Source organism: Trachurus japonicus, chromosome 14 (assembly GCF_045865225.1).
Source record: "Trachurus japonicus isolate A0001 chromosome 14, Traja_1.0".
Lineage (NCBI taxonomy): Eukaryota > Metazoa > Chordata > Actinopteri > Carangiformes > Carangidae > Trachurus > Trachurus japonicus.
In genome coordinates, this window is record NC_140920.1 from 15,611,268 (window position 1) to 15,625,071 (window position 13,804).

General features: G+C 42.0%; 1 protein-coding gene across 3 annotated transcripts; it reads left to right on the forward strand.

The window, feature by feature from the left end:
- Positions 1–1,603: 1,603 nt before the first annotated feature.
- Positions 1,604–12,033, forward strand: LOC146974522 (palmitoyltransferase ZDHHC23-A-like). Of its 3 annotated transcripts, none has more exons than XM_085797976.1 (5): positions 1,604–2,215; positions 3,104–3,257; positions 4,235–4,897; positions 8,969–9,136; positions 9,617–12,033. In XM_085797976.1, exons 2-5 carry the CDS (start codon positions 3,139–3,141, stop codon positions 9,888–9,890), a joined length of 1,224 nt encoding a protein of 407 aa, XP_085654102.1. In that variant the 5' UTR covers positions 1,604–2,215; positions 3,104–3,138; the 3' UTR covers positions 9,891–12,033. The 3 variants fall into 3 exon arrangements, with proteins under 3 accessions (XP_085654102.1, XP_085654103.1, XP_085654101.1); XM_085797977.1 differs by having other exon boundaries at positions 1,604–2,199; positions 3,120–3,257; XM_085797975.1 differs by lacking the exon at positions 3,104–3,257 and having other exon boundaries at positions 1,604–2,159.
- The last annotated feature ends 1,771 nt before the right edge of the window (positions 12,034–13,804 follow it).

Sequence of the window (13,804 nt, forward strand, 5' to 3'; positions counted from 1 at the left end):
TTTTTTTTTTTTTACTTATGTCCCATTCCAACACATTTAGTCAGACATCTTAAATTCCCAATATAATGTAACCAAGTCTGCCATGTTTAGGTTTTACTGTTTAATCAGTGAGGAATACATGTACATGCACAATAAAATCTTAAACTTGAAGAAAAGGGCAATTAAACAGAAGATCTTTTTATAACCTGAAAAAATGGATTTAATTGACTCGGTGTGCACACAAAAACAACACAACGTTGAGAAATGAGGCCTTTGTCAACCTTATCATAGGTGGATAACTTATTATTTTTTCATGGGTCCATGTGAGTGTTTCCTCATTCAGAGAAAACTGCTGTCCTGCAGAAAAACAACGACCACATTTACTCAAGCTCACTTTGTTGCAAATGCAGCATCTCTGCAGTTTGCTGATGTGTAATCTCTATCGCACACCGTTGGCTCGGTCTTTCGTCTACAACTCAACGGCATTAATTCCTCCAAAATAGATTAGAGCCAGTATCTCAGGTTCCTGGCTCCATCAAGACTAATGGAGGCTCAACCCTCAGGAGCAAGAGCAGCATCTTTTGTCTGCATTGATTCTGTCCATCCAGACTCGCACTGGTACAGACGTTAAGAGGCTTCATTGGTCTCATAATATATCAGCCTACAGCTTATAATGCACCTGTCTTCCTCTTACTCTTCAGTCTGTAATGGCCGATGGATTGTGTGTGTGTGTGTGTGTGTATCTGTGTGTTAAGAGCACATTAACACAACTTTATATGGCTTTAACTCGTGGAGGTGGGGGGAAGGCCAGAGCCGTCACGCTCTCTCCGTGCACAGCATTCATGGCTGTCCTCAAACGCGCAGTCAACGCTGCTTTTGTGTCATCTGATCCATTGTATGCAGTGGCCCTTTGTGCGGCCATTGCTGTAGTTCACCTGTTGTGTGTCACAAGTGAACTCTGTCCACTTCAAAGGAAACAGACCGATAAAGTACTAATTTAATTATATTAAGTTGCAATTAAGGTTATTGGCAAATACGACATCAGTTCTCCTCTCTTAGAGTGACTTTTGACGACTTGTTTGCTCTCAGCTTTTCCATTTTTTTGTTTGTTTTCAACCAATAAATAAGGTGTGTTATTTTATTTTTAAAGACTGGATTCATGCACCTTGGCTTACAAGCTCCCTGCCGAAGTTCATTAGCAAGAATCTGAATCCAAGTTCCTGAGATGGCAGGGCAGCTGATATGTATTTGACCCCGGGCTCTGACCCTGCACAGGGGGTCAGGAGAAAAGAAAACTTCCTCGCAGGGATCACTTATCAAATCGTCACTGTGAATATCGAGTGTGGTCCCAAAGGTCACACAAAGAGATATATGGAAACACAGACTTGTATTAACAGCAACACATTATTTGTTTGTTATCTCCAGTCACACACACACACACACACACACACACACACACACCCTTCCAGAGTTTTCTGTGTGTGAGTGGCAGGATCGTGTTGCCAGTGGGTGGAAATATGATCCCGGAGGGTGGGGCTGCCCCGTGGATCATCGCTCGCTCTCTCATCTTTGAGTGCCTGTCATGTTTCTCGTGCACCCTTGTCCAGCTCAGTGTGGATTATCCAGGCTGCTGTTGCACCTCGACATAACCCCTCAGCTGTGGGAAGAGGTATGAAAGACTCCTGGCTCTCTGGCTCCCTCGGCCAATTGAGGTAGCGCCTATATTTACCAAGCATGCCTGAATTAAAGCCTAAAATGGTAAGTGAGAGGAGCTATAAAGCAGAAGTAGGCTGAGTATGCCGGAGGACGACTTGTGAACTATTCAATGATATGTGAGGAAGGTAGTCTTTGGAAAAGTGAGCTGGCAGATGCAACGCCATATCAAACCACTTGTCAGGAGGATTCCAAGTTGCCTTCTGTTGGGACACTTCCATCGTGGGAATCCGAGAAATGAAAACCATCTCACTGCGCTGATTGGGTGTCACAGCAGCAGCAGCAGCAGCAGCACCAGAGCAGAAAACCTGCCAGTTTCCTTTTTCAACACAAATGACTGATGAGAAACGAAGCTCCTGTTTTCATTTTTCTCCCTCAGTCATTCACAGCAGGCGCTTGGTGACCAGCCGTCATGTTCTTTATTGTTTTTCTTGTGATGACGGTCACATAACTTCTGCCTGGAAAGAGTAAATCCACCAGTGTTGATGCTTTGGTATTTGTATTTCTGTTGCAGAGACAAAAGGTAAGTCAACAGAGGAATGGTTTATCTTTGCTTTGTGGAGACTGAGTTTACTGTTGACTGCTAATACATTTGAATAGAGTTATGTTTGTGAGAATCTGTGATTATTACGCAGAAATTACCTGTTTAATTAGGAAACTATAATATGAACCAACGAAAAACTGACTGAAATGTAAAGTTTGTCTCCTTATCTTATAATATATTTCACTGTTGATTCCTGCACAGATGCGGGTCAGGCTCTCTACACTCAAGTTATAAACAGACTAAAATAATAACTCACACTGACAATAAGTCAAGTGAATCTCAGAGTGTTGAGGACTTTGGGTTTGTTGGCCCAGATAGTTCGTCCCTGTGGACACAGTGGCCTTGTTTCAACAAATTACATTAGAAGCTCTTGGGGATGTAACAGGACTGAGAATCCTCTGATGATGGAAAAGATTATTTTATAACAAGGAGAAAATCTTTTAGTAACATACAGGTACAAATTGAGTCCAGTAGTGACACGTAATGTAACGTAGTGCTTTGTTTTCAGACAGAAAAGTTGGCTGTAGTTGCTTCAACATCTTGTTTATTGGATGCAACGTTTGAGACGTACATGTGTCTTTTAGCCATGGGTATGATGATGATTTAGATTTAGATTCAGATATACACAGTTTCCTGGATGTTAAGTTTTCTTTTATCATTTCTATCATTTTTGCTGAAATGCAGAACTAATGTAGGGAGAGGTCAGTGAGTCGGGATCAGATGTTTTACGTGAATGTGTGTGTGCATGTTTAGATATTAATTGTGGATTGTTGTTGGTTGTTCTATTATATTTCTAAGTTGTGTTACACTAATGCTGTTTGAGAGAATAAGGTTTTAAAATGCTGGCCTTCTGTGTTGAAACAACAGCGTGTACACTTCAAAGTCATCTTTAGCCAGCCATAATGAAATGGGAGAAGTTAAAGCCTCCAGAGCCTGATGATCCTATGTGTTGCTGTGAGTGTGATATCTACCAGTACGGATGTTGCTGTGACTGTGAAGATCTGGATGAAGCCTTTAACAGGTATGAAGGGCTTGAGGGAAAATGTTATCCACATGGAAATAGCACTTTTGTTACAATGACTTAAGTTCAGTGTCTCTTTTTAAAGTTTAAGTGGTGTGTGATCATTGAGACAGAGTCAGTGATGACAAACCAGAGTGAACAAATGGTCCAGGACTCTTGACCTTCAGCAGGTCTGACAGCTCCATGTTGTGTTGTGATGACATGTGCAAGTGCAAACTTTGTCTGGCAGCCAAACAAAAGCACAGAATAGAGTGAAATCACAGCGTTAGATTGGCGTTCATCACAAGAAAAATAAATCTCTTGAAATAAAAAGGAGAGACCCTAAAATCTTTTCTTTCATGCCATCAATGTTAGTTACACTGAAAATCAAGCAGAGTTAAAGGGATAGTTAAACATTTTGGCAAATTTGCCTATCGCCATAATCTTTATAGTCATAGGGGGTAGGTTTGTTACCTTTAATTATAGGTGCATGTTGTTTTGAGAACCGCAGAGCAAAGACGCGAGCTGCTCAGCGAACACATTGGAGGTGAATGGTACAGGTCCCAAGTCTCTTCAAAAGTGCAAGTAGTTCAGAGTATTTGCTTCATGTGTGGTAATGTTACATAATTATACATGATTATTTCATAGCGTGGTGAATGTGCAGGTCACAACTTGTCCACGAGAGCGTTTTGGAGTTGTTGGATTGTGTATTTGATGAGTTTGATGAGGGACAGGGGACCTGTACCGTTCACCTCCATTGTGTTAACTGAGCAGCTTGCGTCTCTGCTCCGCAGATCTCAAAACAACATGCACCGATTACGGCAATAGGCAAATTTGCCAAAAATGTTGATCTATCCTTTAAAAATAAAAAAAAATCATCTTTCACTGTCCCTGGTTTTAGAGAGTAGCCTAGTATAAAATCTAGGCTACCTTTTCTCAGCCAGTGTAAATACCTGATTGATGACACCTTTGATTACTCTGACCCAATGACTCTGTAGATGGCTGAAAGACAAACCTCCTAAAAGTGGCTGTCAGTCTCCGGTCCTCGGGGCCATGATCGAGAGCCTGGAGATCTCCATGGTCCCGGCCCTGGTGCTGCTGCCCCTCCTGCTGCGGGTGGCGGCGCTGCACTACCTGCTGGGCGTCACCGTCCTCACCACGCTGCCCGCCCTGGTGCTCTGGTATTACTACGCCACGCACCGGAGGAAGAGACGCACCGTCTTCTTCCTCACGCTGGCGCTCTACTCCCTGGCCTACATGTACTTCCTCTTCCTCACGGAGATTTTACCACGCGGGGACGTCGGCCAGCTGCAGGTGTGCACCGTGACCGCTGGGATGTTCCTCACCGTCGGGTCTCTCATTAACACCAAGAGAGGCCCAGGGTTGGTGAAAGCCCCCCTGCTGCAGAGTACGGAGGCCGACAAGGAGTCCACACCGCTCCATGAACCTGTCCAGTCGGCCTCCACCACCACCTCCTCCTCCTCCTCCACCACCACCACCACCACCACCACCACCTCCTCCTCTGCAGCGGAGTCACAGACAACAACAGTGACAACTAAATGGAGCAGGTGTGCCGTGTGTAAAATAATGCGACCCCCCCGGGCTGGACACTGTCGGACCTGTGGATCCTGCGTCCAGCGTCTGGACCACCACTGTATCTGGTGGGTAACTATGAACACTGCTCCTCTGCATTGGATTTACATAGACAAGGAAGTTAATTGAGAAGGATTAAATAACTGCCCTGTAACAATTGGACCATTTAAAGGGATAGTTCACCCAAAATTCAAATTTCACTCATTAGCCATCTACTCACCCTCATGTCGACTAAGGGCTGGGAGAATTTTCAGAGTCCCCCATGCCTTCTCGGAGTTACGGGGGGGTCCGCACAGCAGTATTTGTCCATATAATGGTTGTGAATGGAGCTCACTTTTCTCCGTCCAAAAAGACACACCAAAAAACATCCAAATACTTCCATAGTGCTCGTCTGTAATGTCCCTCTTGTATTGAAGCCCCGACATGAGAAATTGTTCCGCCCGTCAGTGCAAATCACGACACAGTTAGAGCAGTGAACTGAGACACTGGGAGCTTCCGCTACAAACAAGCTTAAAATATAGACTTATTTAATTTTTTTCAGAACAATTTCTCATGTTGGGGCTTCAATACAAGAGGGACATTACAGACGAGCAGCATGGAGGTATTTGGATGTTTTTTGGTGTGTCTTTTTGGACGAAGAAAAGTGAGCCCCATTCACAACCATTATATGGACAAATACTGCTGCGCGGACCCCGCCGTAACTCAGAGAAGGCACGGAGGACTCTGAAAATTCTCCCAGCCCTTAGTCGACATGAGGGTGAGTAGATAATAAGTGAAATTTGAATTTTGGGTGAACTATCCCTTTAAAGTGCACACAAACACTCACAAATGAGCAGAAACTGACATGAATCAGTTGTTGTAGTTGCTAAACAGTAAATAAAAGCACATTATTCTCACCGATAGTTTCATCCATCTACTTCCACCTCTAAACTAAACACATGATGTCCATCTGACTGTCAGGATGAACCACCGATTTTACTTTGAGCTCTTTAAAATGGGAACTGTTTTCTTACAAACATGAAGAATAGTGAAAACTCAGCATCCTAAAAAAGTGAGCTTCAGGAGGAGTTGAAGCAGATGCACAGTGGTGTCAGGGAAACAAGGAGGATAAAGGCCTTAAAGCAGGGGTACTCAAATACATTTGTCGAAGGGCCAGAAATTTTCTTAACAGACACCTTGGGGGCCGCACATTCAAATAGGCCTAGATTGAAATTAAATTCACCTTTTTCGTCTAATAATTTATTTTTATTTTACTTGTAAGCACATAATTTTTATTTATACACTTCATGGTGTTTTGTATGATATAAAATGAAAAATCTTGACATTGTCATATCATCATTTACATATCATGCTGGAGCTTTACACTGCTGACTTGTATCCTCAGACATGCCCTGTGATTTTCAACTTAAATATGACCTGGCCATCACAGGACGTCTGACTCTGTTCTGAGGATACAAGTCATTGGTCCTGAAATGTGTGTTTCTCTTCTATAACACACATTCTACATCTCGAAGGCGACGTCTTTCCACACATGGGCTTCCTTCACCTTTCAAACGAGGCAGAGCTCAGTGGGAAACAGTAGGAGACACAGACCGATGGAACCGGGACACAACACCGGGGGAGAAGCAGGTCGTGCAGCTGTGCGCCGCAGGTGTGCACGGAAAAACAATTGCGTCTCATCAAATGCGTGCGGCTTCACGCTTCATCTGAACGGCCCCCCATGCATGATGCACACACAGTTGAACCAAGACAGCGGTCAAAATCACCCACGGTCTCTGCAGACAGGCAGGGAAAACCCTGCAGTCCAGCCCGCTCCCCAAACACTCGCGCATGGTGATTTGGGTTCGTCGGCGTTTCTGTATCCCAGTGCAGCGCCTCACAGGCACACACAAACGCTCCGCACGTGTTTCCATGTCCCAGCGCTTTGACTTACAGGCGCACGGAGCCCGAGAAATACAGTATACAGTAATATGTAAACTAGTAGAACTCAGTCGCGGGTCTGATTGGAAGGTTCGGCGGGCCGGATGCGGCCCGCGGGCCGCCTATTGAGTACCGCTGGTATACAGTAATATGTAAACTAGTAGAACTCAGTCGCGGGTCTGATTGGAAGGTTCGGCGGGCCGGATGCGGCCCGCGGGCCGCCTATTGAGTACCGCTGCCTTAAAGGGATAGTTCATCCAAAATCCAAATTTCACTCATTATCTACTCACCCTCATGTCGACTAAGGGCTGGGAGAAGTTTCAGAGTCCTCCGTGCCTTCTCTGAGTTACAGGGAAAAAAAGACACACCAAAAACCATCCAAATACCTCCACATGTCCGTCTTGTATTGAAGCCCCGACATGAGAAATTGTTCTGAAAAAAATTAAATAAGTCTATATTTCAAGCTTGTTTGCAGGGTGTCCGCGGGGTTTTAAAAAGTATTAAAAAGTGATAAATCAAAAAAGCAAAATTTAATGGCCTTAAAAAGTGATAAATTTGGTCCAAAGGTATTAATTTTAAAGAATAGGTATTTTTTTTTTTTCTTTTGGACAATGACTGGTTTTATTTTGATGAAATAGGCGTAATAAAATAAATAAAGCATTACTTGCTTGCGCCGCTACTTCAAAAAAAAAAAAGGAATGATATTTACGTCATATCAATTCATTCATTGGCCGCTAGAAATCTAAAATCATCTTCGCGCGCATAGTTGTCAGGCGGATAGAAGTGCTAGTGAATCTCTTCGGATTTTAGCGTGTGGCAAAACGTTTCGAATATGGGAAAATGCAAGTTTGCAGAAGACTTAAATTGAGATGACAGGCGCCTTGATGTAGCCTATGTGTGTGTCAATGTAGATGCACGTCACGCGCCGCACATCCGATGTGCTCTTTTTTCATGCACTCGCGGCTCACAGCTCCATGAACCTTCTACTGCCAGCCCGGTGTTTAGTCGGACCGGGTCCGGGTCTGCTCCGTTTGAAAGGGCAGGAAGCCCCGAAGCGCTACAGATACAGACACCTGCAGCAGCTGCAGCTTCTACTGAGAGCTGAGGTCAGATGGAACGCACGTGAGACACAGACCGGCGGTGCAGATGTGCGGACATTGTTGAAACTTTTCACACTGATGTAAAAAAAAAAACATATATATGGCCTACCACTGTGTTCTGTGACGGTAGAGACAGAACCAGGTATTTATTTAAAGAGTTAGTGAGGTGAGTTGGGTGAGGGAGGGAGGTGAGGAAGGAAGACGGAGCGAGGCAAACTGGGTGAGGGAGGGAGGGAGGGAGGTGGAGTGAGGTGAGTGAGGGGGGGGGGCAGGTGAGGGTGGGATCAGGGGAGAGAGGCTGGTGATTGAGAAAGGCATGATAAGATATTTTATTTTTGATCAAATGTTCCTGATGACTTATGGATGATGCCCTGTTGTGCAACCGAGTCTCCTGGGTAATGGTAATGATGTAAGTAAGTGTTGGATGATAAAATCTATGTACATGTCATAAAATCTTTCTGATTGAATGGTGCAACTCGATGTCGTGGTGGTATTAAAAAAAATCTGAAGGTAGTGAAAAAAGGTATTAAATGGTAGTAAATTGACTCAAAGATTTGTGTATATACCCTGGTTTGTAGCGGTAGCTCCTCTTCCTGGTCCGTCCAAATCTTGCGCGATTTGCGCCGGCGTCAGTGCGATTACTGAAGCTGGCGCAAATATTTGGATGGTTTTTGGTGTGTCTTTTTGGACGAAGAAAAGTGGTGTCCGTTCGCAACCGTCATGTGGACATGCAGTGCTGCACGGAGCCCCGCTATAACTCAGAGAAGGCAAATTTGGATTTTGGGTGAACTATCCCTTTAAACAGTTTGTTTTAATAGCCATTTGTTTGTGTGCTCTGGGAGGCTGAGGTGCCTTCCTGCAGTACACGCTGCCAAGACCATTATGTCACTTTTATATTAGAATAAATCATTTTAAACATCATACATAATAGTTGAGTTGCCTCTTAGCTTAGGTACTGTTGTCTGCAATAGACGTCTATTACGTCGAGGTATTCTTCTTGTTTATATCTTGTTTATTGTGATATTATGAAATAATATGCCCAGGTCAGTTTGGTCTAACTGTTATGTTGTCTTGCATGTGTGTGTGTATATTGTGTGTGTGTGTGTTGAGATGTTGTAGGATAAACAGCTGTGTTGGTCAGGCGAACCACCGTAGTTTCCTGTTGACCCTCTGTGTGTTCGTGTTGACCTCTCTGTATGGGATCTGTCTGGTGCTCTGCAGCCTCTGTCCTCGACAGTACCTCATGACGGCTCTCCTCTACTGCCCCGGCGTCTACGCTCAGTCCAGGTACAGCTGACTCCGTCTCCACCAAGGCCACATGTGTGAGACTAAATGAGTAAATGAGAAGTTCGTATTGTAAAAGTTCCTGAAATAAGAATTAATATTTGTGAAACAGTCATATGTGAAACAATATAAAGATGGTTGCATTTTGAAATTACAGGGTCATTTCTATACAAGTCCCAGTCTTTTGACAATCTGACTTTACAACAAAACTCAAACTTTTTTGCTTGTGTCCTTATTAAACAGTTTCGATTATATTTCCTCATATTTCTGCAATTTTATTATCCATTTTCTTTGGCTTGTCCCATGTTGGCTGTAAATTAAGATAATAAGATAGTATATAGTTTTAACTTGGATTGATCTAACTGGACTCATGCAGAGAGAAAAGGGCTGGTGCTGTAAATGCACTGTGAATGCCTTTCAAACATTATATACAGTATATCACTTAACTATGATGTTATTCTCATCCTCTGTTTCTGTTTACAGCACAGCACTTTGCTTCACCTGTGCCTGGTACAGCAGCATCGTCACAGGTGGTTTGCTTTACCTGTTGGTGGTGCAGGTGTTGAACATCAGCTTCAATGTGACGGAGCGAGAGGCTCAGCTGGCTCTGAGGAACAAAACGGGCCAGAGCCGCCTGTGGGGACTCGTCATCGACACGGGAGAGTATTCACGTGGCTTCTATCAGAACTGGGTTGAGTTTCTCACCATGACAGATGCCTCGGCATCTCCTCGCTCCAGCTTCACTGACTTGGTCTAGTTTCACTTTACACTTTCTAGTAACATCGTGATAACACACTACGGGTCACGTGTGAAGAATTTCATCCCATGTGTTTCTTAGGACATATCAGCTGACGACATCCAGAGCTTACTGCATTCCAGCCTCTGAGATATGAAATATCAGAAACTGTTTTATCTAAAATAAGTTGCAGGGGAATATGAAGGTGCTCTGTTTTGAAAAGCACACACTCATCCTCGTTTTGAAGTTGTAGCACAACTGTGTACTCATGTAATAAAGCTGCAGGCACTGCCATGTTACTGTACACAATTTCTCTACCTGCACAAAGTGATTATAATTAATGCTGTGTGACTTATTTCAACTGAACAGAAAACGAAATTAAAACATAAATTATTTTAAAATAAATGAGGAGAGATGTGAATGGTAATTGAATGATAGAAGGCTGAACTGCTGGGTAGATGAAATACTTTGGTCCACTATTGGTGCAACCAGCTAAGATTTGACCGAGGGACGGTACCAGAGCAAAGTAAATCATGAGCACAACTGAGAGAGTCGGACATCTCAGGTTTACATTGTCAGTCGTTGTCAGAGGGCCCATGATACGAGATTATCACGATGTTGTGATACAATGTTTTTACAATTTAAAAAAATGTAACACTATCTTGAGTATTCTAATAACATGTTGTGATTAATTACATTTTTGAAACTGCATAATGTCCCAAAATAAAAACTTTGTCAGCATCTGTTTTTATCAAATAAGATGAAGTTCTCAGTCTGTTCATCTCGATCAAATTGATTTTATTCTTGCAAAATGGGATTGTTAAACAACCAACTGACCAACACAGTTATAAAAAGTTGTACCTCAGTACCAAAAATTTGAATTCATATTTACAATTTACAGGATAAAAGATTGATACTTAGCGTTCATGCATCAATACACTGTGTCACATAAAATATCACAATACTATGTTGTATTGTAACATTTGTTGTGTCTTCATGAGGAAACTGAGCTTTGTTTCCCACAGATGTTTTTAATCAGGCTCAGCTCTGACTTGCATGTGGCAGCATGACTTCATTTTGACCCTGTCTCATTTAAATATGAACGTTTAGCAATCTAACATGTTATATAAAGCATGTTAACACAGGGCTACACATGTAACTGTCACCTTCCTCTTCCCTGACAGATGCTGTTGTGGAGACTGTAGATCACATATTGACACTAATGCTGAGTATGTACAGCCATAACTTCCTGGAGCGTCTGTACTGTTACCACTGACACAATCTGGTTTTCCTGTTGTATTTACTTAATATTTTTCTCCGCAGTGCTCTGGGATATTGATTTTTTTTATGGCGTTTGTGTGAATGCTGCTCCTCTCACACTGCCCAGACCTACAGAGTTAAAGACTTGCAGGAGCTGTTTATGTAAACAATCAAATACAGATGATATCTATTTAATTTTATGTACAATATTTACATTTATTTAAGTTTAATAATAACATGTATACTCTTCTCTGATGTCTGGGCTGCAGTGTTTCCCACCATACCCCCACCCATTATTTCTCTTTTTCTTTAAGTCTCATAATGCTCTGCTCTGCAATCGAACTGTTTAAATCAATAAATTTCTTCCATTTAAATCACTTAACTGAAAAGGGTTATTTGGCGTCTCCACTCCTCCACAGCAGACTGCACAGAGTATGTTAGTTGGTGTGTATTGTCTTTCCTCTGGTGCCACCCTCAGGGCATTTTGTGCATTTTGCAACACGAGTACTGTCTTGATGTATGATGCTGTTCTGTTATCTCATATCATCTTACAATAATAACAGTTTTAGAAACATCTTACATTAGTGCCGAATGTTGGAGAATTGCAGCTTGATCACAGCAACATATTCTCCAACAAAACTTAATGGATAATAATTTCTATTCTTTTTCATTATATCAGTCCTAAAACATTTACAATAATATGATAGCATTGATTAAACATTGTACTATGTCTGGCTTAATTTTGTGTAATTACCACAGACAGTGACGATTACAGTTACATTTGCACAATGTGGTTAATATATGGACCTGTAGTTGATACAGTTGCTCAGAAGTGTTGTCCTAAAGTGTTGTCTCTAAACTACCAGATACATGCAAACGCAAATCTGACATCATGTGGCACCTGCTGAGAATGCAAGTCTTTTTTTTTTTTAATTCTAATAATGTCATGCAGGTCAATTGTGAATTGTTGTTTGTCCTGACAGTTCGTCAAAGATGTTTTTTTCTTGTCAAGGCAAAGTAATCCTGAAGACCATGACACATTAACATTTAATGTTGTTGTTGGATTGTCACAGCCCAGTGGCTCTTCATGTTAAACTTTTACACTGTAAACATTACATTTTACACATACATAGCTCAAGAGGAAATTATTTTCATCCATGGCCTGTCCTCTAGCACCACCGTCAGGCTGACATATCAACCTTGAAATCATCTGCTGAATCAGGACTAGAAACTGTCATGTACTGTTGTAACCTCACCGTTAAAGCTGTGAGGACAAAAACATGTGTCATTTCATTCATTTATTTATCTTGTTCTCTTGCCGCCAGTGTGCATACTGTATACTGTATGCAGTATGTTCGTGTGTGTGTGTGTGTGTATGTGTGCCTTGAAGCTGATTTCCACACAGGTTAAATGTCTCAGCTTTAAGACGACAACCGCTTTAGGCAGTGAGCTGTTAACAAAATATTTGGTTCAACTTTGTCAGTGATGAATTACAGTCAGTGACTTTAATAGTTGAAGTTCAATGGAGCTACTCTTAAATCGGAGCAACTCTTACATCCACCTTTCCCCAGGTGCTAAGCTTAATTTACACATTTCAAAAATAAATGCCACTTTTATATGATAGCCTATCACTCATTGTATCATTCACATCAGGTCAGAGACACTTAAACTTTCTGTCAGCTCCAGTCGCCTGTGTCCCACTGAGAGAAAAGAACCAGTATAACACCTTAAAACTGCGGAAAAATGAATCGATGAGCCAGTTACAGAAATAAAACTGTTTTCACCGAGAAAAGGCAACATTTTCTGTCGTTATCTGGGGTTTGGTTGTAATTATCTGTTACAGATGTGTGACACTAAGCCTTTTTACATGGTGTGACTATATAGGGAAGTGAAGATACAGTCCTGGATAATTAAACGCTCCTGAATAGAAATAACAGGATTCATCATTTTGCCAAATCAGCATGAACTCATTCTCACCCCAGAGTAACTTTAATCATTCTGCACAATCAGCACAATGTTTTAATGAAGGAGCTGCATGTGTGTTCTCTGCAGGTCACATGCACACAGCACTTGCCAATGATCAAATGTAAAAGTAATATGTAACATTTCCCTGACACATTACTTTAAATATTTGTTTTCTGAGTGCAAACCTGTTTAAACTGGTAAGGGTAAGGTATGTAGGTCGGAGAAATACTTGTACTGTAGCATGTGTCTGCCTGCACTGGTCTGTGTCCAACTCATTACACTAATTTATCTCATCAGCACATCTGGATTCATATTTGAATCTGTGCAGCGGAGAGAAAGATCCTGCAGAAAGTCGACAGCTCAGCCTTGTATCCAAACCACTAAACCTAATTGGACTGAAAATGTTTGCAACTGTGCAGTTTAACTCAGGCTACTTATCTTTGTAGAGAGCAGTTATTTTTACTCACTCCATCAGTCATTAAATCAAAACATGTCAAAATATAATTAGAGTACCAAAATTAAAAAATAATAATAATTATGGAACAGAAAGGTCAGTTTCAGAGTGAAATATGTTTTACTGTCTCTTCAGGTCTGTGCTCTTCCTCAGATTTCAGTCTTGTCTCTGAGCTCTGCAGCTAGTTCCTCCGGTATAGTCAGGCTGGTACGGTGTTTGTTTGTTTGCCCTATAACCAAATGATTTTTTATTGACT